At 46.4% G+C, this 26,721-nt stretch overlaps 1 protein-coding gene across 3 annotated transcripts in view; it reads left to right on the top strand.

The window, feature by feature from the left end:
- The window catches only part of DISC1 (DISC1 scaffold protein), a 314,908-nt gene that overhangs the window by 35,837 nt on the left and 252,350 nt on the right, over positions 1–26,721 (top strand). For all 3 annotated transcript variants that reach the window (XR_012509909.1, XR_012509908.1, XM_074373156.1), the window contains exons 2-3: positions 3,428–4,434; positions 11,396–11,465. Coding sequence is in view for 1 of the 3 variants with exons in the window: in XM_074373156.1 (XP_074229257.1) it covers positions 3,428–4,434; positions 11,396–11,465 (1,077 nt within the window). In the remaining 2 variants the exon portion in view is untranslated. The remainder of the gene's footprint in view (positions 1–3,427; positions 4,435–11,395; positions 11,466–26,721) is intronic.

The raw sequence follows: 26,721 nt of genomic DNA, 5'->3' as shown, positions 1-26,721 counted from the left end.
TGGACATTCAGGTTGCTTCCACATCTTGGCTGTCATAAATAGTGCTGCTGTGAACATTGGGGTGCAGGTGTCTTTTCAAATTAGAGTTCTCCTTGGATATATGCCCAGGAGATTACATGTGTATTTTTATTACACTGGGGCACATGTGGACCCATGAGCGTGCGAGTGCACGTGCCCACACACAGACACACACACACCTCGGTCTTTCCTGCCCATAGATGGCGCGTACTTCCTGTTGGACTTGCAATTTTAGGCGTGATTTAGGCTTCGGCTCTTGAGGATGATACTGGCTTGTGTTGGTTAAGGGGGTGCTTAATATGGACGTGTGTGTAATAGTGAAAATAGTGGAGGAGGACAAGTGAAAAAAAAGATGCTGCAGACCTAAGTAATATTTAAAAAAATGTAGGCGTCTGGATAACTAGTTAGGATGTACCTGGAAGCCGTTCTTTGTAGAAGGATTGAGACTATCACTGGTTTGGCTCCAGAGTATTTATGTGTCTAAATATTTGTGGCGGGGGTGGTAGAGGGTGGGAGGTGTACCCAGAATGCTCAGAGAAAGTGAGCTCCTTGCCCATCATCGCAGAAGAGACCTGGGACCGATGTGGAGCACAGAGTCATGCAGGTATCAGGGGGCAGTCCCTCCTGCCTGGGCGCCTCCCCTCTGGGAAGTAACCACATCGCCGCGTGGGCTGCAGGCTTCCTTCCCAGCTGTTGTCCTTGGTGTGATACCTCCTGACTGCTTGCCCTGTGCCCTTTCTTGCTCCAGTCTGGTTTGTTCTCCACAGAGGGACCTCTTAAAACAAAGCAGATCAGATGGTGCCTCTCTCCTGCTTAATGTCCTTCAAAGCCCTCCCATCGCTCTCAGGGCAGAGGTCCGGTCCTGATGCAGCCGATCTGCACTGCAGAGTCTGGCTCCATCCTCTCCCCTGCCTGTCATCATCGTCCCCCACCCGCTCCTCCAGCCCTGTTCCTTCATCTCTCAGGCTCTTCCTAGCAGCCTCCCCCGTGGCTTCCGTAGCTCCCACTCACCTGTCGGATCTCAGCCAAATGCCAGTCCAAGATCCCCTCTGGACAAAGCTGGGGTCTCTGTCGCGCGTGGCTCAGCACCGGGATCTGTCTGTCACCCGCCCATCCGTGCTCATCCATGTGTTCCCTGCAGTACCGCCAACCCCAGGAGGGCAGGGCCACTGTGACTGCTCGCTGTGCTCTGTCTAGGACAGGGTGTGGGGTCCTCCGAGACGCAGACGCAGAGAGGGACCGAGACACGTCAGAGACTGAGGGAGATGCGAGTGAAGGATAGAGGAGCAGGGGGCAGGGGTAGGCAGGAGAGCCCGCCCAGGAGATGGGGAAGGAAGGAGGTCTCAGACCCGGGAAACTCTGATCAGGCTGACGGGGGTGCTCTTGAGCCAAAGTTGCTCATCAGAGCCGCCGTGCCTCCCACGGAAGGGACCTTCAATCCCAGGTGGTGGATTTTTGGGGTGACACATAAATGGGGGCCTGTGGAGTCCTCTGCTTTGCTGAAGGGCAAAGAACTGTCAGATGGACTAACTGAGCCAACTAGGTAAGCCCACTCGTTTAACTTCACACTGAATTCTCCTTCCTCTGGGACTGAAGTAGTCATTCCATCCTGCCACTGTGTTTGTGGGCAGGGCTTACATACCCCGCTTCGGTGCAAGAGAGCTGGAGGTGGGGGTGATGCCTTGATCCTGTCTGCATCCCCACCCAGCATCTAGTTTTCAGTAGGGACTGGGTTTATTGAAGTGGATTCACACGATTAAATGGAAACAGAATAATGCTCGATTTATCCTCCGCCCTTGCCTTACTCACAGGGTGCTTACTGCACTGACCTGAAGGCACTTCCGAATCCCCAGGTGCTCTCTGAACTACCCAAGAAAGATGAACTCGGGCTTGGTAGAGTGTCTGTGCTTAGTGTATATGACTGGATTCTGATTCCTTGAAAACAAGTTAATCCACAGGGAGGTGTGGTTTCATTATGGTACAGAATCTTTGGTTAACCGGAAACATTGTATCAAAGTCGTATGCCCCGCTGTGAACATGGATGTACAGGTATCTCTTTGAGACCCTGCTTTCAGTTCTTTTGGATCTATACCAAGAAGTGGAGTTGCTGGACCATGTAGTAATTCTCTTTTAAATCTGTAGAGGAACTCCTATACTCTTTTCAACTCTACCATTTTACACTGGTACACTGGCTTCAATTGTTCAACATCCTCCTCAACACTTGTTATTTCTCTCTCTCTCTCTCTCTCTCTGTGTGTGTGTGTGTGTGTGTTTAACAGCACGTGGGCTGCTGGAATCGGAAGACTTTGGCCCCGGTCACTTGGACCCTTGGGGTTATTTCAATTTAATTTCTCTGAGCCTCAGTTTCCTTAACGGTAAAAGGAAAGTTACAATTCTGGTTTGGTTGATTCACATGACTTCGGTGGGGAACAAATGAAATTAAGGTAGATGAGATCCATCGTGAGTAACAAGTGCTATAAAATGTAAAAATAGTAACTAACACTTTCAGTACACCTACAATCAGTGCCAGGCACTGTTCTGACCTGTCTCCCTGTAGTAACTCATTTAATTTAATGCTCACAACCATCCAGTGATAGCAGTACTGTTAATATCTCCACTTTATGGATAAGCAAACTGAGGCACAGAGAGGTTAAATAACTTGCAGAAAGTCACACAGCCAGCAATGGCACAGGTAAGTTAGAACCAGGCAGTGAGGTGCTAGAGCCTCCACTCTCAACTGCCACACCATTGTGCCTCTGAGAGGTCTCAGCGTTTTTCACTGGTTTTATTCCGCTGGCGTAGCTGGGAGGGGACCACAGCCCCTGGGTCAGAGAACAGAGCAGGCAGGGCCTCCTGTAATTCACTGTGAGATGAATTGTTGGGCATAAACTGTGTCACAGCCAGGTCTCCAGGGCCCACAGGCACGCAGGGACCGGATAGCTCAGATCATAAAAATGCATGTGTTCAGAGAGTAACCAGAGCAGGTGACCGGATCTCATTTTGAGGAGTGCGCTGGCACGGGGCTTCAGGTCGTTTGCTTTCCGGGCCACTCCAGGGTGAAAGCACTGATGTGCCCCAAAGACCAACAGGCAGGATGCTGGAGGCCCAGCGGAGCTGGGGGGGTTGTGTCTCCAACATGCCGGCTGACATGGCCGCATAACTCCCTGCAGTGCCAGCTGTTCCGCTGAACAGAGGAGCTGGGAAGCTGTGCTGTTTCTGCACCTTCCGATGCTTCCCAAGGATCATCAGCGTTCCCGCCCCAGCTTGGCCCCGTGACCACGGAGCCTGCGTCTCTCTCTGAAGGATGCTCCGGGAGGCTGACCGCTGCACCGCGGGCGTCCTCCAGGCGCAGCTCCAGCTGAGCTGGGAGACCTGCGTGTTTACGGTGCTGTTTTCGCTTTCTTCCCAGGCAGCCACGACTGTGTACCACCTGCAGCATCTTATCGGAGGAGACGGCTGTCACGGAGACCGGGCTACCTGAGGAGCACAGCTGGGCCCCAGACCGCGTTCCTCTCCCCGGCGGTGGGCACTCCGTGCCAGGCCCAGGGAGGGGCGTACGGTGAGGAGTCCCAGCACTCTGAGTCCAGGGCTGGACTGTGTGGCCTTGAGCCTGGAGGCCGGTGGCGCGGTCCTTCTGCTAGGAGCCGTGTTCCCAAGAGCGTCGCAGCCTCGGCTCTGACCTCCGCGGGCCACCGAGGTCTGGCTCTGACGGCCGGGAGAGGGACCCCAGGGCTCTTTGGGATTCAGCTCAGAGCTGGCACCCCCCAACCCAACCGGCTAACCAGGTCGTGTGGCCCTGCGGACGCCGGGAGTCAGGGGGAGCTTCCATCCATGGACAGCTGCGCGGCCCCGAGCCCTAGCCGGGAAGCAGCCCGTGGTGAAGGAGCACGGGGCACTCGGACCAAAGGCTGCCTGTCCCCGGACGAGGTGAGCGGCACCAGCTGCAGCCTCAGAAGCGGCCCCAAGGCCCCCACCGCCCCCACCAGCTATCAGGACGTCTTTACCTCCAGCTTTAGTTTCATTCGCCTCTCCCTGGGCTCTGCGGGGGAGCGCGGAGAAGCAGAGGGCTGCCCGCCGTGCAGAGAGGCCGAGGGCCCTCGTCAGAGCCCGGAGGAGGCGGAGGCCAAGGCCGCCAGCGTGGACGGGCCCCACGAGCACCCTCGGCTGCACTCGCCCACCTTCACTCTCAAGGCTCCTCGGGGCCTGGCAGATGCTGCACAGACCGCGGAGGGCAGCCGCGGGCTGCAGCGAGAGATGCTTCCGTGGCTGGACCGGGGTGCTGCCTCCGCCTGCTCGCCGGATCCCGCGTGCTCGGGCGGCTGCCGCCCGGGGGACCCTCGCCGTTGGGACACTCTGCTCAGCAAACTGGAGCCCGCGCTGCTGCACTGCCTGCAGGGCCAGCGGAGGCGGCTGGAGGTGGGTGTCTCCCCAGCCTCGGGGCCCGTGATGGTCGGAGCCCAGATCGGCTCTGGGCAGAGCGTGGGAAACGTTGGTCCTGGGGTTGACCGGCTCCCCGCCGGCACCTGCCGCAGCTGCTTTGGTGGCTGATGGCAAAAGAGTTTCTGCCCTTCTGTTTCTTCTCTCTCAGCGTGAGCTCAAGATCTGTTCCCGTTTTTGTCTTCTCTGCCCCTGAGATTCTCAGATCCGGTCTCGGTGCTGCGGACTTGGTCTCGGTTGGGCTGTGGGCTCCTTTGCAGTGTCTGGCCTGGGCAGTGCACGGTTAGCTCACCCTGGGTCTGCTTTGAGACGGGAGACTGGGGCCAGGAAGCAGGCGATGAAGCTGGCTGGGGTGTGGACAAGGATGGGGAGGTAAAGACGGTGATGCCCTGGATGGGGAGGGGTGACCCTGAGCCTCACTAGCCTTCACCGCACTCACCTCAGCTCGTCCTGTGGCTGCGAGAACTGATGGAGAGTCCGGAGGCTTCCTTTGTGGTCACTGCCCCTCTCAGCCCCTCGGTTTTCTTTACTTAGAGATGATAACACCACAGAGGATTATTCTGTGGCTCAAATGGGAATGCAAGTGCTTTGGAAATTGGGATAAACTATATAGATTTAAGTCCTAGGGTTATGAGTGTTCACCCAGTTATCTGAGGGGTGGGGGCACCTGGGAGGGGTAGGCAAGTTGTTCTGTCCCCAGAAAGTTCGCAGAGAAACCCGGGCAGAGATGCTCTGTGGGAACCTACTGGATCATCCTGTTGAAAGACTGCTTTCCTCCTGGGGTCTGTGCACGTGTGTGTGTGTGTGTGTGTGTGTGTGTGTGTGTATGGCATATGTGCCTGAGACAGGGAAATGGAGCCTCCTCTCAGAAGGATTTGGTAGGAAAATGTGACACTCAGGTTCGTTCCCAGCAATCGATCGCACTTCCTCGCCATTCCTTACCTGTGGACTGATATCCTGGCCACCCCCTCACCCCGCTGGCCCCGTTCAAGCCCAGCCATGGGATTGATTACCCGGGGAATGGCTCAGCTGCTCCAGCCAACAGGTCTCTGTTCCCTGGCGATGAGTGGAATCCTTGAGTTAGATGCACCCAAACCCGAAGCCATGGTCTTCCCCACCAAACCTGCTCCAACGGGCCTGGCTTTTGAGATACAATTGTTGATTTGAATGAATAGAATCCATATAATTCCTTAGAGAAAGAAATTGCAGCTTTCTTCAACACCTGCCTCTCCCTCACTCCCAGCTCGGGTCCGTCTCCAAGCACTCCTGCCTCTCGTGGTCACAGCCATGGCCCCTGCCTGGCTCAAATCCTCCTTATCTTTCAGCTGGGTTCTGCAAGAGGTCCTCGATGTGTTTACCTCCCTCCAGTGTCTCTCTCCCCCAATTCACACTCTGCGTGGCCAGCGGGGTCATCTTCCAGAGCACTGGTGGGATGGTGTCGTTCCTTGGCTGAAAGCCTTTGCTGGCTTGTTGCTCCACTTGGGGTGGTATCCAAATTCCTCATCCTGATAATTGAGACTTTTCTCAGCCTGCTCCAGCTGCCCCAATGCCTGACTCTCACTGGCTCAGCCAATGGGGGCTGCTTCCTGGTCCTGTGCCTCCGGCCTCTGCCCGGAATGACCTTCCAGCCCTGTTCCTCCTGCCAAGTTGTCCTTATCCCTTTTGGTGTGACTCCAAAGCCACTTCCTTGTGAGACCTCTCCTACCCTCCATAGACCAGATGAACCCTTCCTTCGGCTCCATCCCCACAGCCCTTTGGACATGCCCTGTTAGAGCAGTTACCACATTAATGAGCATTTGTTTCTGGGCCCATGTTCCGCACCTGACCGTGAACTCCTTAACTACCGGTCACTTCTCTTAGACATTTTTTTGATGCCTGATGCTGGGCATCGTGCCTGGTGCCTGATCAGTTTTTGCATTAAGTGAAATAATTTATCTTGTTAAGATGGGCCACAGATACCTAATTAACAGGTTTCTTGAATTGACTGTCTAAGGCATAAGGAGAGACTGTGAAGCACGCATTCGAGGATAAAGACACCAAATTGAGGTTTGTACCATCAGGCTTTTGGGACTGTAAATGCCAATTTAAAACCTTTTTTTCAATTGAAGTATAGTTGATTTACAGTGTTGTGTTAGTTTCTGGTGTACAGCACAGTGATTCAGTTTTATATACACACAGGTATGTATGTATTCTTTTCCATTATAGGTTATGACAAGATACTGAATGTAGTTCCCTGTGACATACAGTGGGACCTTGTTGTTTATCTGTTTTATATATTAAATGACAATTTCTAACATTTCATTTCCGAGATCTTAAAAAAAAAAAAACAACTCAGCAATGTATCTGTATCTCTCCATTCCAAAAATCCAAGATTTAACCCAAGTCAAGCAAAAGCTGATCTAATGACCAGCTCCCCTCCCTCCCAAATAACCAAACAAACAGAAACTCACTTGCCAGCAAGTCCCCGGCAGTCAGACCACAAGATTCAGCCCCCTGGGTTTTGGTAGCACCAACAGTTTTTTTTCTTCCTCTTAATTCCTCTTACCTGGATATAGATCACACCCTCCTGAGAACGGAGGAGCTGTGATAAATTGGAGTCTGTGAAACCCTGAGCAGAAATGTGCTCTCTGGGGGCCCAGCTATGCCACGGGCTCACCAGGCCAGTCTCTGAGCCACTGCGACACCTGAGGCCCTGGGACCTGGAATTCCAGGAGCTGTGGCCTCGGGAAACCACCCCCACTCACTTTTTGAATTTCATGATTTTTAGCATTGAAAAGAAATAAAACCACCCTAGATATAGCTCTTCTTTTCTTTTTTTTTCCTGTATGGCCCAAATGCAGCTCTTCAAGATAACTAATTGGTTAGACAGAACCCACTGGAGAGCTACTCTGTGGGGACGAAGGGTGTGGTCGCTGCTGGGTCACCCACGGGCTGGCCCTCCTGGCGGGCTGGCCCTCCTGGCGGGCTGGTGGGGCTGCCTGCGGGGTGGCCTGGCGCTTTCCCTTCCTAGTTGTGTGACCTGAGGGCATTTGTTTTGTTGTTCTGTGCCTCAAGGTGCTCTTGTTGAAGGTGGAGGCAACCACAGCCCCTACCTCATCAGATTGCTGTCAGGATGAAACGTGCCCATCTTGGCACAGAGCATCAGACCGGCTCTCGCGCCCAACAGGAGCCTGGAATGTTGCTATTACTGTCATAAGAGAAATGGCTCAGATTCAGAGAATCTGAGTCAAGAAGTAAATTCACTCTTCTCCCCAGAATTCAGATTAAATTCATACCGTGTCTTAAATGATGACCCGGACCCAGTTTCCCTGTAGTTTGAGGCTCTTGGTTTATGGTGATCCAGCACCTGGACAGGGAGACATGTGATGCCCTGGTCAGTGATGTGAATGTGTGCCCTGTGGGGGAGGGGGGACTTTATTTACGGCGGCTGGAGGGACAGGAGGGGCTCTGCCCGGGGGGTCGGGCCTGCAGGAGTTCCCCGCAGTGAGGCGTCGCCCTGGGAGGCATTGCTTTCCCCATCATGGTTGTGCAGGGGCCCCCGGGAGGTCTTCAGGATTGAGGAGAGGGTTGGGCTAAGGGTCTTCAAAAAGATCCTTTGAAAGACTGGGATTCTAGTGTCCTGGAGCCTTTCACTTATTTACTTATTAAAAAAAATTATTTATTTATTAAAGTTCACTTATTAAAAGTATTTTTTATAAACAATCTTAATACAACAAAATAGCATTACAGTACAAAGCTGGTCAAATATTAACTGTTCTCTAAACTGTTAAACTTTATTATAAATTAAAACTTCTTTACAAAAAAGTTGCACATAATATTTGACCACTCTTAGGTTCTGATTCACTGCCATTTGCAATAGTTTCTTGAATCTTCAGGTTAAACAGTCTTGGCAAGGAGTCCAGAACGTAGGCAGGGCGATAAACAACACTGTTCGAGCATCCTAGGGGCAGCTAGCAGACTTGTGGCCACGGCAGTTACACTTGGAGCCTTCTGGATATTACAGTCTAATTCCTTAACCCCCTCCCCCCTCTTCTTTTATAAAAATGCAAATCTCAGGAATTTAAGTTTTAGCTCCATTTAAAATACAGTGCAGCCTCCATGTTTGTAGATTCCACATTTGGGAATTTGCCTACGTGCTAACATTTACTGAAGTCCAAAGTCAGTGCATGTAGGGCTTTCCTGGTCATTCATGGCTGAAAAATTGAGTCTCCTGATGTGTGCGGGCACAGCTGAGGTCTTGTTTCTGCTCAAGATGGTAAATTAGTGTCCTTTCTGTGGACTATTTAAATGCCTTTCACATTTTGGTTTTTTTTTTTTTTTTTTTGGTGGTTTACACTGGCCCCCACGGTCTGAGCTGCAGTGCTTTCTGGCGCTGCTGAGCACAGGGGGCAGAAATGTGCCTGATGGAGAAAATCCGTGTGTGAGGTGTGCTTCGTTCAGGTGTGAGTTGTCGTGCTGTTTGCTGTGTGTTCAATGTTCATGAAACAGAAGTAAATATTAAATAAACCTCAAACTGAGACACACATAAAACAAAGTTGTGTAATTGATCTGTTGATGAACATATTGGGACCTAACCCAGTATTTCCCCTGCAAGCAGTGGTTCCGTATTTTCTCGTTGAGGGATCCCTGTGACTTTATAGAGCATTCCTGCCACGAAAGAGAATCAACTGTGTATTTTATGCTGTTTAGAAATAGCCACCCAGGGACATTGCCAGGGGCTGGGTGGGGCTTAGAAAATTGTGAGGAAAGGACACACTCACTGGGTTGTGCAGGACAGAAGTGGGGAGGACCCCGCATGCTGGGTCCTACCTGAGGTGGTGGAGCTGGAGAAGGAAGGAAATTGCCCGTCTCACATGGGTCGTGTTGTTGGATGAGACATGCCCGTCAGTGGCTGTGTTTCTAGCCAAGGTGGATATTCAAACATATCTCAGGGTATCCGTTCAGGGTCCTGCAGGGATAACTGGATGAGGGGGTAAGGTGAGGTGGGCAGTGGATCTTCCTTGGACCTTCTTTCCTGCAGTTCTTCTGCTGTGGCTCTGGGGTCTAATAATCCCATCATTTGGATGTGCTGATGGGAATGCTATAAATTTACATGGCAACTGGACCACCTACCCAGCCCATCTCCTTTGCCAAAGAGATTTAAGACTAAGTTCCTGGGAAAATCCACGCTTGTCACATGGAACAACTCAAGGATGAAGGGGTTAACACAATCATTCATTCATTCGGAAAATATTTGCCTACCAGTCATAAGACAACACCTCGTGCCTGGCTTCGGAGGTTGGATTAGTTGAAATAGGTTAGTATCAGGCAGTAATACAATAGAAGGCTTCATGTGACAAAATTGTGTTTCTTGCCTACACGTCATGTTCCACAAACCTGGCTGGGGCTCTGCTCCACAGAGTCACTCAGGACCCCAGCCTGCACCCTCTGAGCATACGGCCCCTTCCGTCTCTGAGACAAGGAGGAGAAGGCAGCTGGATCCTACAAGAGCAGTTCAGGGCTTCAGAGCACAGGCGACCTCTGTCCCTTCCACTCACATCCCGTTAAGCAGGACAAGGCCGGGAGGGAAGCGCTTCCTCGTCTTGGCTGTTGTAAATAGCGCTGCTCTGAACATTGGGGTGCGTGTATCTTTTTGAATTGAAGTTTTGTCTGGATATATGCCCAGGAATGGGATTGCTGGATCGATCATAGGGTAACTATTTTTAGTTTTTTAAGGCACCTCCGTACTGTTCTCCATAGTGGCTGCACCAAATTACGCTCCACCAGCAGTGCAGGAGGGTTCCCTTTCCTCCACAGCCTCTCCAGCATTTATTATTTGTGGACTTTTAAATGATGGCCATTCTGACTGGTGTGAGATGATCCCTCATTATAGTTTTGATTCGCATTTCTCTGATAATTAGGCCTAGAGATGATCATGCTAAGTGAAGTAAGTCAGACAGAGAAAGACAAATGTCGTATGATATCACTTATATGTGAAATCTAAAGTATCACACAAATGAACTTATTTACAAAACAAGCAGACTCACAGACATAGAAAACAAACTTAGGGTTACCAAAGGGGAAAGGTGGGGGAGGGATAAATTAGGAGTTTGGAATTAGCAGATACAAAGTACTATAAACGGAATAGGTAAATAACAAGGTCCTATTGCACAGCTCAGGGAACGACATTCAATAGCTTGTCATAACCTATAATGAAAAAGAATATGAAAAAGAATCTGTATAAACATATAACTGAATCACTGCCTTGTCCACCAGAAACTAACACAACATTATAAACCAACTATACTTCAATTAAAAAAAAGAAAATCTCTGGACCTCCTGCTGAGAATAAAAATAATTACACAATGAACATATTGTAACTGTCAGATACATGATGGGATCATTGGGTCTACCTGTGGGTTACATAGACATTGACTGCCCCTGTCTACAGTGGAAAGTATGTGAACCTCCAGACTTCCTCTGTGAAGTCCCTCTTGTCATTGTCACCCAGCCAGCAGCACAGTCTGCTGAGTTGAAGTTCATGCTTTTCTTCCCTTGGTTTCTCTTCCAACTTCAGTGTGTTTACCTTTATAATTTTAATGCGATTTTTTTAGAACAGAAACCATTTGGTCAGGTCTGGAAATTTGTATTCCTTTTTATTATGCATGTTTTCCCACACAGCTAAGGGAACAGTGGGATGTTTTTGTTTAAAATAACATTCTCTTTTTGTGGATTGTATGCTCAAATTACACTTTTTCTTTATATAACCTTTTTTTTTTTTTTTTTTGGAGACACGAGTGCATCTGGTATTGGAAAAAAATGTACATTTGTGGTTCTTTTTTTAAAGGAGAATAGAGTGGTTTGGTTTCAAAATAGCTTCTAAGTGCTCTTAGCTTTAAGAAAGTAAGTTTGTGTGAGTGCTATCGTAATTTGGTTTCATCTTCTCCCCTCTTCAACATAGGTAAAATCCTTAAGATTAAAGCTTCAGAAACTTCAGGAAAAAGCAGTTGAGGACGATGATTATGAGAAGGGTGAGTTCTGCTTTTTTATTGATTCTTTCTTCTTTTCCCCACGAGGTTCAATTTCCCTCTTTGTTCACCTCTGTCTTCTGCAGCCCGGATGCACTGTGTAATCTGTTCCTGTGATCAGCTCCACTCAGTGACAGCTGACTCTTTCACAGCATTATTGTTTTGTGGATTTCAGAGCGCGCTGTGAGCAGTACTCCCTTGGGTGACAAGCATGACTTTATTGATTGTCCAGAAACACTCTGAGTACTTGCCCAATAAAAAGTGATATTAACTTGATATTAACAGGTGATGATCTGCCTGCCCAAGGTGTGGGATATCTATACTTCATCCACTCATCAAAAAATGTTTGTTGAACACCTACTATGTGCTCAGCACTGCGGCAGGGAAAGGAACGTAAGGTGGACATAGTATTGACCTTGTGATTCCTGTGAATATAAAACCTCATGGGGCTTTCTGACTTGATGCTCATTGGGACCAGGTGTAGGAGATGGGGTGATTTTAAGATGATGCCAGGCTGTGCCAGTAGGGCCGAATGTATCTTATTCCCATCTAGATGGCCTGAAATACCCAAGCTGGACAGGAGACGCAATGACATGAAGATGGGGGAGTTGGTCAGAAGTCAGAAGAAACAGTTAAAATGAGGCACCAGAATAGGATTTGGGTCAGAAGCAGACAAGGGTGGTCATGGCAGCAGGGTGGACACATGGTGGACCGTGTCAAAGGAAGGACTGCAGGTGTAGTTGGCCTGGAAAGGAGCTTAAGGACTTGAGTGCCGATTGTAGGATTTCACATCCATTTCTGCTGGGTCAGGGGTGAAAAAGGGGGCTGAAAATGACTTCCAGGTTCCCCTGGACACTCATGAACTTGAAGGATGCTGCTGGTGATAACCAAGTGTAATGCACCGAGGACTAGTGTGGAAATACCATGGATCTGAGGATGCTCTGGAAGCTGTTAGCTGGTCTTCAAACTCATCGGCCCGTATCTTGGTATTCCCAGTAGAGACGTCACAGACTGTTAGGAATTGGGGTGCTACAGGAACGGGGCGCGTGACTTCTAAAAGGAGGTTGCACATCCTATTTTAAGCAACACCCCGAGCTGATGCTGTCTGGGGGCCTCATTATGTACATATGCCACTGAGGTTGGGCTTAGAAAGAGAGATGGAAGGAGAGGAATTTGGGAATGGAGGTGGAACTCTGCCAACTCTGCCACCCTTCTGTTGACAGGCCGTTTCAATTTCGCAATGACCCCGGGTAGAGGATGAGGTATGGGAGGCAAACCTGAGGCTCAGGGAAGTAGCCCTGTTAACCCTGCACCACTGTAGACAGGGAGCAGAGGGGTTACTCCTGGCCCCAGGTGCACCTGCTGACTTTTGTCTGTGCAAGACAATTAAACCTCGTTTTTGAGGCCTCCCACAATTGCACACATTTTTTTTTTCCCGTTCATAGGCTGAGTTTTCATTCGTTTACCTTTAAGCATATAGCTCTCTCTGCAAGACACAAAGCTTCTGACACAGGTGGAAAACCGCTCTCTCTTTTTCTGATCAAGGCCCAGTGAACTTTCTGGACGTGGTTCTCTCAATGGGCTTCATTAAAGGACGCCCTCATGTCTTTAGTCTTTTCTCCAAATATCTCTGGAACACCGAAGGGAACCCACCTCACAGGGAAGCTAGAAGAATAAAGGCATCTTAAAAAAAATTATTCCACTATTTTATTAAAAAATTAAAAAAATTGAAGTATAGTCAGTTACAGTGTGTCAATTTCTGGTGCACAGCACAGTGCCCCAGTCATGCATATGCATACATATATTCGTTTTCATATTCTTTTCCATTAAAGGTTATTACAAGAGATTGAACGTAGTTCCCTGTGCTGCACAGAAGAAACTTTTTAAAAAAATCTGTTTTTATATATAGTGGCTAACATTTGTAAATCTCAAACTCCCAAATTTACCCCTTCCCACCCTCTTTCCCCTGGTAACCATAAGATTGTTTACTATGTCTGTTGTGAGTCTGTTTCTGTTTTCTAGATGAGTTGATAGTGTCCTTTCTTTTTTTTTTTTTTTAGATTCCACATATGAGTGATGTGTGGTGTTTGTCTTTCTCTGTCTGACTTGCTTCACTTAGAATGATGATCTCTAGGTTCATCCATGTTGCTGCAAATGACCCATGTTGCAAATGTAAAGGCATCTTTACGTCGTGTTTCTGCCTTTTTGTCCCCCCTTGTTCGTATGTCTACCGGATGAGAAGTTTTGGGACCGGCCCAGCATTCTGTGTTTTGTCAAGCCTCCTGGGTGACTGGGCTACGTGCTGAGGTTTGGGAAAACCCTGGTGTGGGACTTTCCTTTGTGGAGAATCAGACTTGTGGTATGGTAGCCGGCTGGTCTGGCAGGTGGGGTTCAGTCCACATGGGCTGTGTCCCTTTTGCTGGAGGTGACAATTTAGCCGGGCCCTGGAGGATGAATAAGATGCACCAGAAGGATATTTTATAGGAGGGCAAAGAGATGGAAGGGCCCCCATCTCTACGAGCCACTATCCAAGAGTCGGGTTGCCTTGAATGAGATTTGAAACTGGCTGTTGTCTGAAATGGGGTTTGGGGGAGGATACAGCTCAGTGGTAGAGTGCATGCTCCACATGGTCCTGGGTTCAATCCCTAGAACCTCCATGAAAAAATAAATAAATAAACCTAATAACCGCCCTCCCCCCCCCCCCCAAATAATGGCGTGGTCCCCTGCCTCTGCCTGCTAAGTCCCTGGTCACCATGCCTGAGGGTCTGAAACGGATCACGGCAGGGCCCAAGGCTTGGACTGGCACATCGTAGGTGATCAATACAGTCTCATAAATTGATTGCTGAGTCATTAGGGAAGATCAGACAGCGCTGAGGGGGAGAATTTGCTGTAATGAGATTGTGGAAGTAGGATTTGAGTAAAAGTTCCTTGCTCATCTCGTTTACCCAGGATTCCTGACACACACTTTCGGAGTTGCTCAGATACTTCACTCTCACTTTTCACCGTCTTTGCTTGGACTTCCTGCTTTTTCTGTCCGGAGCAGCTGTGCAGCTGTGCAGCTGTGCGGTGTCTCAGGGGAAGGGGTCTGATGGGTCCACGTGGTTTGCCAGGAGCATCTAGAAATTGACTTTAAACTCTGGGCTTTTTTGCTTTTCTCTTTCTAGTTTTCCTCATAAAAATGCCTTTGGGTTGCAGAGAAAGGAACAGTTGAAGCAGAATAGAAAGTTCCACGTTTTAGCTCAACAAAGTGCTCGCAGATTTCCCCACTGGTGCCTTGTAGGAAAAACCCTTCTCAGGCCTCTAATGACATCTCTCCCCGGCCAGGGAAGGAAAGTTAATATTTCCTTATTTTCTTTCGTGAAGCTGGGAGGGCTTGGGAGAAAAAGAATGGTGCTGTTTGGGATTCGTGTAGGCTCTTTCTCCAAGAGGCTCAGGATGCTTCATTGGTTTCATCGCATTTTTGCTTGTCCCACGTCTGCTGTCAGCGGAGGGGCGAGGATGCGCCCTCGCGGTCCCATAGAGGAAGACACTGCCATCCAGAGATGGGTGAGGAAGGGCCAGGATCTGAGATGTGCTGGGCGGGAGGGAGTGAGAGCGTGGACAACGATTTTCGATATGGGTATTGTCCTGGCTGCTCCTGCATTGATTCATGGCCTCTAAGGCCCGCCTGCCCACCCGTGTCCACTGGGGGCCATGTCCACTGCTCAAGGGTTGTAGGGGTGGGGTTGTGAGGACGTGGACCTCAGCGCTTCCGTGACTCACGTCGATGTGACGCGTAGCATCGCTGGCCTTACCTGCTTGTTTGGACTTTCCTCCTCGGACTGGAAAGGGGCCGCCGCTGAATCTGTGTCTCTGTCCTTGTCTCAGCTGATATCCGTGATGACAGAGTTCTAGTACAGTAAAAATGTGAGGCACCGAGTGAACAACGATCACGGCACAGGCCAAGCATGAAACCACTCTAGCAAAGGACCAGTTCTTGTCGAAACTCTCATCATTTTTTTTTTCTGAATTTTTTTCTTTAGCGAGATTTCTCCATCCACTGTGGCTCCTTGGTGGTGGAGTGCGATTGATTCAAGCCGACAGCCCTTTCTTTCCCGGGGACCCCACCCTGCATATCCTTGAGGGCTTGGTGTCTGAGTGGCTTCCTGGAGTCTAATGCTGTCTCTTCTCAGATTGGGAGACGTGACTGAGCGCAGCGGAAACGCACTGATGCCATTTCACCTCATTTCACGGGGAGCGGAGGAAACGGGAAACAGGATTGAGTAGAATCGGGTCATCCTGGTACCCGCGGGACGGCAGAGGCAGTGGGACCGTGGGCGCCATCCGGGGGTCCAGCCTGAATTGTTTTGTGTTCTGACTTGAAAAGTGGGCTGCGTTTGGTATCTGCTCGGAGACACCTGTCCAGCCTGGCATTTAAACAGGTTCCCAGAAGCAAGAGCAGCGGTGAGCCCCGTCGTGAATGTGGGTGCATCTTCCGTCCGCAGGCCCCGCCCACGCCCCTCCCTCCTCTCGCTGCGTCCGGGATCTGGAAATGTCATCCTCCTGGCCTGTTACCCACAGGGCTCCCCCTGCATGGCTCCGAGGGGTGCTGGCACTGAGGCTCCCCTTGTCCTGGGATGACGAGGCTTCCACTAAAACCCACGAAAAACAACAGCTCGAGTCTCAAGTCGGTGTTGGTTGAATGACTGCATTCTTAGCACTTGTGAAACACGCCCACCCACGACCCTGCCAAGTCACCCGTGGCTGAGATCTCGGCCATTTCTCGGGAACAATCGTCACCGCCCCTTTCTCCCGCGAGGCAGTGGAGGCTGCGCGGAGGGGGCCCGCGCGTGCGCTCTGGCCGCCCTTCGGCTCTGCCTCGCGCCTCTCTGGCTTGAGAGCATTTTGCACCGCAAAGTGGAAGACAACTTTGTAGGAGTTGTGGGGACAAAACCTATCTGGGGAGTTTTTGGATGCTAGAAACTCTTATTTACATAAGAAGCCGGGGAAGGAACAGATGAGGGCCTCACGCTGGGAGGCATCAGAAAAAGTTCATGATTTTATCTAAAAAAACCCTCCAAAACTAGGCTTTTAGGAAATGAGCACTTGTATAATTTCAGTGTTAACCTCTAGCATCATTCTCACAGGAGAGACAGCTTGTGTGTCTGCCTCGTCTTATTTTAGGTAAAAACTTGAAAATTGAGAGATAAGCAATACATAAAAACAAACACCATAGAAAGACAATGTGTACAGAATGCCATTTACTTCCCTTGGTTACGTTGTCTGAGCTTCTTTTCATGTTTATAGAGAATTTCTGATTCTGTGAGCGAAGGGCAGGAATCTCAGCCAACAGCATCACCGTTCTGTTTGCAGACTTGTGTACTGGCATTTTCCATGAGTGCTAGGGTACATTCAGTCTTATGCCACCAACTTGAGATTTGAGCTTTGCGCACGGACCCAGCTGGTTTATCTGCATGTGACATGCATCCCTTTCATTTGTAGCAGATTAAAACATGATCTCAGTGAGATAACTTTTCTCCCCCGTGTTCCAGCTGGGTGTACACCCAGCTCCGTATGTCTTTGGTATGAAAATGTGGACTATGTTAGACCCCCCTGGAGGTGTAGGGGTCGAAGCACTGGGGAGTGGCTGTCCCTCTTCTTGGCCACATCACAGGTCCTCAGGTGGGTCTCTGCTTTGCTTCCCCGGCTGTAAGGAAATCAGTTTGTCCTGCAAGGATCACGCGCATTATTGTCAGGTGCGTTATTCATGGTGAAACCTGGTAGCACCAGGGTTTGATGTGCTGCTGAATACAAAACATCAAGACAAATTTAAAAAGAATTCTTCTTTTCCCATCTCCTCTCCTTAACTAGGTACTTAGTTGGAACATGGACACATTTTCCTTCTGGCTAAAATGCAGCACTTTTTAAATGGATGTTACTAAGTCTTACTGAACCAAACTTGGGTCCGCACACCCGAGGGCAGTAAAGCCAATCTACTGCCCCCTGGTTTTGGTGAAGGAAAGTGCAGCATTTATTGTAGGCACCCAGCAAGGAGTCCAGGCAGCTAGTGCTCAAAAGATGCGAACTCCATGATGGGTTTCAGGGAAAGGTTTTTAAAGACAGGGTGAGGGAGGTGGGTTGTGGGGTGTGATCAGCTTCTGGACAGTCTTCTTACTGGTTGGTGGTGAGGTCATGGGGAGTCAAAATCATCAACCTTCTGGTTCCAACCAGTCTGGGGTCTCCGTGCTTGTGGGTAGCACACGGTTAACTTCTACCTGGTGGGAGTTTCAGTGTCTGCAAAACAGCTCAAAAGACATGACTCAGAATATTATCTATAGCTCTTGAGGAGGAACTAAAGGTCCTTGACTTTGTTTAATGGCTAAACTATTATTATTTTGTCTTACTTGACTGTTTTCCTTTCTTTCTGCATTTTCTCACTTCTCTGATTAAATGTACTCTTTGAAACTTGGAGAAGCCTAGGAGACTAAAGTTTTTCTATAGACAAGAGGCAGGCAAAGGACATGGTGGCAGGGGGATCTGTTCTGGGGAGGCCCCATAGGCTCCTGCACGGTTACAGATGGTTGTGCTAATAGTGGACACATCTTAGTCTCTTTCTGTGTATCTGCCTATGAGACTCTGCAAGTGACACAAGCTGTAGCCTCTGGTTGATGGAGTGGGAGGGTGGGCAGGAAGTCCCTCCTGTACTTAGAAGATGGATTTTGAAGCTGCTCCCACTGGTTTTCTGTGTTCATGCCTCCTTCCTAGAGTGGCCGAGAGGCTGGCTGGGATCCCAGGACAGCAAGCTCACTTGAGAGACTGTTCCTTCTGGGCCCAAGGAATTCAGCTGCTCTGAGGGTGGCCATACAGGATAAAGGAATGACTTAGATTGTCTGAGGCCAGCTCACTGGGATAGAGTGATCACCCCTCAGGGAGGGCCCTCAGGGGTTTAGAAATGTCAACAATTTCACTTCGCAAATGTTTTTACGGAGCATTCCCCCTCTTTCTACAGGTCTATGGGATAGCTGACAGACCTGGAAGGGGTGTGCCTGCGACCAGGGGCAAAAACCTAAACAGGACTGAATCTCCCCCTACAATCCTTCCACGTCCAGCCTGTCTCTATATCAGTACACATGGCTGCTTTTCCCTTAACAGAAGGAGCGTGCTAGTCGCTTGGGCTGCTGTAACCAAGTGACTGCAGACTGGGTGGCTGAACCTGCAGACATTTATTTCTCACCATTCTGGAGGCTGGAAGTCCAAGACTGAGGAATCAGCAGGGTTGGTTCCTTCTGAGGCCTCTCTCCTAGTGTGCAGATGGCCATTTTCGCCCCGTGTCCTCACATGGTCCTCCCTCTGTGTGTGTGTGTGTCCTCCTCTCTTCCTCTTATAAGCACAGCAGTCAGATTGGATTAAGGCCCACCCTAATGACTTCATTTGGACTTAGGAACTCTTTAAAGATCTTACCTCCAAATGCAGTCCCATTCTGAGGTTCTGGAGATTAGGATTGCAAAATACGAATTTTGGGAGCACACAATTAAACCCATAACGTGAGGCCTAATTGACTCAGAGCTGAGCTAAATGCTAAACACATGCAGGTGTTTCCACAAAAGTTTGAATCACTTGGTTTGACCACTCTGTGGTCATATGCAGACATTTGACAGAAGCGTTAAAAAAAAAAAAAGGCAGACTCTTGTGACTTGAGTAACTGGGTTGACTATTCCGTTCCCTGCCCACAAATGAGCCTGACTGTTACTGGCATCTTGTTTTGTCCGAAACTCCTCAGCAGAATTTAAGTTAAGAGCAGAGCCTGGTCCTCAAGCCAGTGTATCGTGTACAGAGCAGCTCTTTGCTGGAATTTGCTGGGTTTACTCTGCTGCAGTGAACCCGGATAGGTATACGAGATGACCTCCCTTCAAGGCATGCCAGCTTCGTTGGGGTAAACTATCGCTATATAAATATGTGAAACTTCAGTTAACATTAGAATTGATTTTTTTTTTTTTTTTTGCATGAGGACTCTCTACTTTGGAGAGAAAGAGACCCAATTCAAACTAGTACTAGTAGAAAACAGGACTTACTGATGGAGAGGGTGGAGTCAGGGGGTAAGCGGTGTCAAGACCCTCACTTTTCTCCTTGTGTTTTGACTTATTCCCTCAAACCACTGTTTCACTCATCTGTTGCTACATGTGGTACACTGAAAAATGGACCCCTATGAAATATATCCCATCTTAATCCCAGGAATTTGTAGATGTTACATTATTTGGAAAAGGAGCTTTGAAGATGTGACTAACTTAAGGATCTTCAGATGAGGAAATTATCGTGGATTATCTGGGTGGGCCTTAAATGCCATCACATGTGTCCTTATGAGAGCAAGGCAGAGGGAGATTAGACAAACAGAAGATGGGGAGGTGATGTGACCACAAGCCAAGGAACACTGGTAGCCACTGGAAGCTGGAAGAGGCAAAATAATTTGAAAAGTACCTAAACAGATGGACCACTACAGCCTTCAACAGTAAAACCTGCAAAGCTCGGAAAGCCATGAGGAAGGCGTAGAAGCTGACTTCCAGAGTCACCACATTATTTAACATGTTACCACATATCTAAATGTCGAATTTTCAACAAAATATCAAAAGATATACAAATAAACAGGAACACATGGCCCATTGAAAGAGGCAACATACCTGGACCAAAACCATCCCCAAGGAAGCCCAGGCATCAGATTTATTACATTAAGAGTTTAAAACAACTATCTTAATGATGTCCAAAGAGCTAAAGGAAACATGGACATAGAACTAAAGAAAGGAATTCAGAAAAACGATGTGTGAACAAAATAAGGATGTCAATAAAGAGGTAGAAATTATAAAAATGGATGGAATGGATTCTGGAGCTGAAAAGTGTAATAAATAAAATGAAATATTTACTACAGAAGTTCAACAGAAGAGTTGACCAGGCAGAAGAAAGAATCAGCAAACTTGAAGATACAACTGAACAATCTGAGTCTAAGGAGTAGAAAGAAGAAAGAAGAACATTGAAGATAGCCTGAGAGACCTCTAGGACGTCATCAAGCAGACCAGCATTTAAATCTGGGAGTCCCAGAAGAAGAAGAGAGAAAAGAGTAGAAGAATTTTTGGAAAAAATAGTGGTGGAACACTTCCTAAATTTTATGAAAGACTTGAATCTACAAATTCAACAACTCAGTGAATTACAAGTAAGATAAACTTTAAAGAGACCCACATGGGAACACATTATAATCAAATTGTCAAAAGCCAGGGACAGAAACTCTAGAAAGCAGCAAGAGAGAAGCAACTCCTCACATACAAGTGATCCTCAGTAAGACTGACAGCCATTCCTCATCAGAAACCATGGAGACCAGAAGGCAGTGGGAAGATATATTTGAAGTGTGGACAGAAAAAACTGTCCATCAGGAATTCTATATCCAGCAAAACTGCCCTTCAGAAATGAGGGAGCTATTAAGACATTCCCAGATAACAAAACCTGAAAGAGTTCATTACCACTAGACCTGCCCTGCAAGAAATGTTAATGGGAGGCCCGTGGGTTGAAATAAAAGGACACTAGACAGTTACTTGAAGCTTTACGAAGAAATAAAGAATTCAATGATGAAAAATACATGGGCAAATGTAAAAGCTAGTATTACTGTAATTTTGGTTTGTAACTCCACTTTTTATTTTCTACATGATTTAAAGGATAAATGCATAATGTAATTTATAGTTATTATATTTAAAAGGATGTAATTTGTGACAACAATAATGTAAATGGTGCTGTATAACAGTAGAGTTTTTAGATGCTATTGAAGTTAAGTTGGTATCAGTTCAAATCAGATTGTTATAACTTTATTATGGTAAAAATAATCCTCTTGGCAACAACAAAAGGCTACCAACAAAATATACACAAAAAGAAATTATAAAGAAATCAAAAGAGTTCAGTATTAAAAAAATCAACTAAATGCACTAAAATACAGTAATGGAGGTGATGAGGGACAAAAAGAAAGACATACAGTAAGTTAATAACAATGGCAGAAATTAAATCCTTCCCTTGTCAATAATTACTTTAGATGTAATGGGATAAACTTTCTAATCAAAAGGCAGAGATTGGCAGAATAGATTAAAAAAAAATCTACTGATATGTTGTCTACAAGAGACTCACTTTAGACCCAAGGAAACAAATAGATTGATGTGAAAGGACAGAAAAGGATGTTCCATGCAAAGAGTAACCATAAGAGCGCTGGGATGTCCATGCTATCACACAAAATAGACTTTAAATAAAATACTGTTATGAGACAGAAGAAGCATTATATTTTGATAAAAGCATCAATTCCTCAAGACGCTGTAACAATTTTCAACATATACCCACCAAACAACAGAGTCCCAAAATGAAGCAAATAGCAACAGAACTGAAGAGAGAAATGGTGCTCCAATTATAGTTAGAGACTTCAATACATGACGTTCAATAATACATAAAACATCTAAACAGATCAATAAGGATATAGAGTGTTTGACTAAGACTATAAACCTACTAGACCTAGCAGGCATATGCAGAATACCCCACCAATGTCAGCAGAATACATATTTTTCTCAAGTACACATGGAATGTTCCCCAGGAGAGACCACATGTTAGGCCACAAAACAAATCTCAATAAACTGAACAGATTATAATCATACAAAGTATCTTCTCCAACCACAACGAAATGAATGTAGAGATGAAAACCAGAAGGACAACTGGAAAACTCACAAACATGTAGAAATTAAAAACATACTCCTCAGCAGCCAATGGGTAAAGAAGAAATCTCAAAAGAAATTAGAAAACATTTAAAGATGAATGAAAAGGAAAATCCAACATTTTAGAACCCATGAGATGTAGCAAAGGTAGTGGTCAGAGGGAAATTTACAGCCATAAATACCTACATTTTAAAAAAAAAATCTCAGAATCAATAATCTCACTTAATATATTGAGGTTCTAGAAAAAAAGATCAAACTAAACCCAAAGCTAGCAGCAGGAAGGAAATAATAAAGATTAGAGCAGAGATCAATAGAATAGAGTAGAAAACCAATAGACAAAATCAATAAAAACAAAACTTAGTTCTTTGAAAAATCAGCAAAATTGGTAAAAAAAAATAGAAGATGGAAATAACTAAAATTAGAGATGAAAATGAGGATACCACTATGAAACATATGAAAATAAACATGACTAAAAGAGAATACTATGAACAATTTTGTGCCAAAAATTAGATAAACTAGATGAAATAAACTCATTCCTTGAAAAATGTAAATTACCTGACTGATTACCTGACTGAAAAAAAAAACTACCCCCAATTAAAAAACAGAATAAATAAAGCTAATTACTCCCTCCCCCAAAATGGGTAAAGGACTTCAATAGACATTTTTCCAAGATGATGAAGATTTATGGATGGTCAATAAACAAATGGAATGATTGTCAGCATCATAATCATTAGGGGAATACAAATCAAAACCATAATGAGATACCCACTAGAATGGCTACTATAAAAAAATGGAAATTAGCAAGTGTTGGGGAAGATATGGAGAAACTGGAACCTCATACATTGCCAAAGGAATGCACTTTGATCATTGTCAAGAAGCTAAACAGAATTACCTTATGACTAAGCAATTTTACTCCTAAGTATATTTCCAAAGGAATTGAAAGCAGGGCTCCAACAGACATTTGTATGCCAGTGTTCATTGCAGCATTTTTCACATTAGCCAAAATGTGGAAACAACCACGTGCCCATAAATAGATGAATGGATAAACTGTGATACATACATATAATGGAATATACATACATACAATGATAAATGCATACAATTATTCATCCATAAAAAGGAATCAAGTCCTGATACATCCTGCAGCATAAATGGGTCTTAAAAACGTTATGTTAAGTGAAATAACCCGGACACAAAAGGACAAATACTTGATTCCACCTATATGAAATGCCTAGAACAGGCAAATTCAGAAACAGAAAGCAGATTAGGGGTTAATAGAGATGGGGGAAAGGGGAGTTATTGCTCAATGGGTACACACTTTCTGTTTGAGATAATAAAAGGTTTTAGAAATGGAAGGTGGTGATGTTTGCTCAACATTGTGAATGTACTTACGGCTGTTGAATGTACAGTTAAAAATAGTTAAAATGGCAAAATTTATGTTACATATATTTGACCACAATTTAAAACATTAATGTAATGTACCAATACCCATTGAATTGTATACCCTAAAGGGGTGAATTGTGTGGTATGTAGGTTATACTCGATTAAGCTGTTTAAGAAAAACAGTGACACCATTTATGTTGCCCACGAACCTACAATTGGGCAGGGCTCAGTGGGGACAGGTCATCTCTACTCACAGGCGTTGACCTGGCAGGTTGAAGGAGGTTGGAATCGTGCTCACTCACATTTCTGCTGGTTGATGCTGACTGCTTGGCTGGGGCCAGGGCTACACTGTAGCCGTTCCATGTGCCTTCCTCATAGTACAGTGATGGCATCCCAAAAGAAAGATGTAGGCAGAAACTGTCACTTATTCTGGACTGACCTTGGAAGTCAAGGAGTGTTACTCCTGCTGCCTTCTCTTTGTAGAAGTCAGTCACTAAAGGTGACCCACATGCAAGCATAGGGTCATTAGACTTCATCTGTTGATGGGAGGAGCATCCAAAGATCTTGTCGGCATCTTTTAAAACCCCCACAGATTGCCCTCTATTCTCATATGCTTTGACATTCTTTCCACATGAGAAATAGATTCACTCCCTCTCAAGACCTTTCAAAAGTCTCGTATAATAAGGCATTTGGCTGGGGGTTGGTGTCTGTGATCTCCACGTCAAAGTCAGGTGCAGGTGAAGGTGAGGCTCCTCAGATGTGTCTCCTTGAGCCCAGCTTCTCAAGTACAGTTTCCCTTGATGATCTGAACACCTGTGCACTGATGAGTTGGGCTGTCAACCGCCATGATCCCAGCCTACGATGGTGGGCGGGGCGGGATAACTGCTAAAGACCCTTGTTCACAAAGCGGGGCGTGGGTGGCATACAGCAGCCGCCGGTGCAGAGCAGTTCTGAAGTCCAGCTCTTGTCAGCTCCTTGATTAGTGTTTAGCCCTACTGCCTGGAAATGATCTCCTGTGGCTCTGACCTGTGGGCTCTTGGCTCTACACTCCAGGTCATCCTTCCTTCTCCCTAAGAAGTAGCCTGAGTTTGTAGCTGGCTTTCCACTCATACCAGTTGGGTGGCCCAAATGCTTTTTCTTGTTTTTTTTTTTTTTTTTTTCATTTTGCACTTTGTCTCTTTTTCCAAATGGGCATAATTCTTTTTTTAAAACATTTTGGGTTTTTTATGAATCAATCTGTAATCTCCATCAGACAGAAGCTATACCCACAAATCTCTTCAAGGTGAGCATCCTTTTTCAGGCTTCCTGGAAGGCTTGGAGGAGTTGGGGTCATGCTCCTCAGAGTCTTAAAGGGCTGTGTGACTTTTTGAAAGGATCTGTGATGCATTTCTTTAAATCTTTCTGAGCTCTTAAAAAGGGTTTTACGATTTATGTCCTTGGTTGGCTTCCTCGTTTGACCGTATCTTCCGGACAGCTCTCTGGATCTGATCTTTGCCTAGAAGCCATTTCTCAATCTTAATGTTGTTTGTCCTCTGGAGAGGCTGGAAATGAGAAATAATTTGAATTTCCAGCTCAGCAAGTCCTGACTCCTTTATACTCATAATTATTTCTTCAGCTTATTTCTCTCTCCTGACATTAGACTGTGGGTAGTGAGAAGCCACCAGGTGGTCCCTTCAGTGCCCTGCCTGGAAGTCTCCCTAGCCAGACCACCCAGCTCAATAGGGGCATGTTCTGTTTTCCACCTCAGGTGACGGTGTTTCTAAACTTTCAGCTGCTGAACAAGGGTCCTTTTTTCCAGTTTCCAGTAACATTTTTCTTTCTTTAAGTCCTCACCAGTAGCCTCCTCGAGATCAATCATACTTCTCCTAACCATCTTTTTCAAGGCCCTTCCAACTTCCCACCAGCCCCAAATCTATTGCCACATGTTTGGGGCTTTGTTGTGGCAGTGCTCACTGTGGCACCAAAATCTGTGCCTGTTAGCTAGTGCTGCATAACAAACTTCCCCCAAGCTTAGTAGCTTATCAAAATGACATTAATTGTGCTAAAAAATCTATCATTTGAAGCAGTCTCAGTAGAGGTAGCCCTTCTTTTCTCCATTTGTGTAACTGGGGCCTGGGGTCATCTGAGCTCTCACTTTCCCATCAGGCAGGTGGCGCCGGCTGTCCGCTGGGGCTCAGAGAGGGCTGTGGCTGGAACAGCTATTTGTGGCTTTTCCATGGGGCTGCTCAGCTTCCTCACAATGTGATGGTGAATGTAGTGGGAAAGAGAGAGACAGAGAGAGAAAGGGAGAGAGGGAGAGAGAGAGAGGAAGCTCTATCATCTTTTTTTTTTTTAATAGTTTTTTAAATTGAAGTATAGTTGATTTACAACGTTCTGTTAGTTTCTGGTGTACAGCATAGTGATATAGTTAATTAATTTAATATCACCAGAATCTCTTTTATCAATATTTTTGGTTTTAACCAGTACCAGGAATTATCTCTGAAACTGGAAATAGAGTACCTTAGTATGAGACCTAGAGATTTCAGTTTTCAATCAGAAATACAACACATGCAAATTTGGTGTAAAATGTAAGCTCCAAAAAGCAATATAATTTATAGTTAATGTTAATAGAAGAAGTAAGGAAAAACCAAAAAATAAAATGATAATATTAACTACACTTTGAGCTATAACTTTTTTTTAAAAAGAATGATTGAGAGCAACATAGGCATTTCTAAATGAGGGATGTTAAAAATATACAAGAAGATTATGATAAAAACACCAGACAGGGTTCATTCGTTCGGCCAGGGAACACTGACCGAATGCCTGAACTCTGCTGGACCGAGGGAAGTGCGGTGGATCACACAGTCCGTCCTTTCCCAAACCTGCTCTCGCAGATTGAATTGAAGTTGCCTCTATTTAGAGATTTTCCAGAGGTTGGTCTTCATCCTCCCAGGGAAACAATATAACCTCTGATTTATCTCTGACTGTGGCCATGTCTGGGCGGGCTTCGAGGGTTAGACTCAGAAAGCGTTGAATCCATCAGCGAGTTATTATGTATATAATGTGAGGCTGATTGGCCCATGTCCTGTCTCTGAATTGATGGACTGATGAATTCAACTGGCAGAATCAGCTCTTCTATTTCTACATGAAGTGACAATTAGAAACAATTTACTCTTATTCAACCAGGG

This window comes from Camelus bactrianus, chromosome 11, assembly GCF_048773025.1.
Source record: "Camelus bactrianus isolate YW-2024 breed Bactrian camel chromosome 11, ASM4877302v1, whole genome shotgun sequence".
Taxonomy (NCBI): Eukaryota; Metazoa; Chordata; class Mammalia; order Artiodactyla; family Camelidae; genus Camelus; species Camelus bactrianus.
The sequence above is the reverse complement of the archived record's forward strand: the minus strand, read 5'-3'. Positions and strand labels throughout refer to the sequence as shown.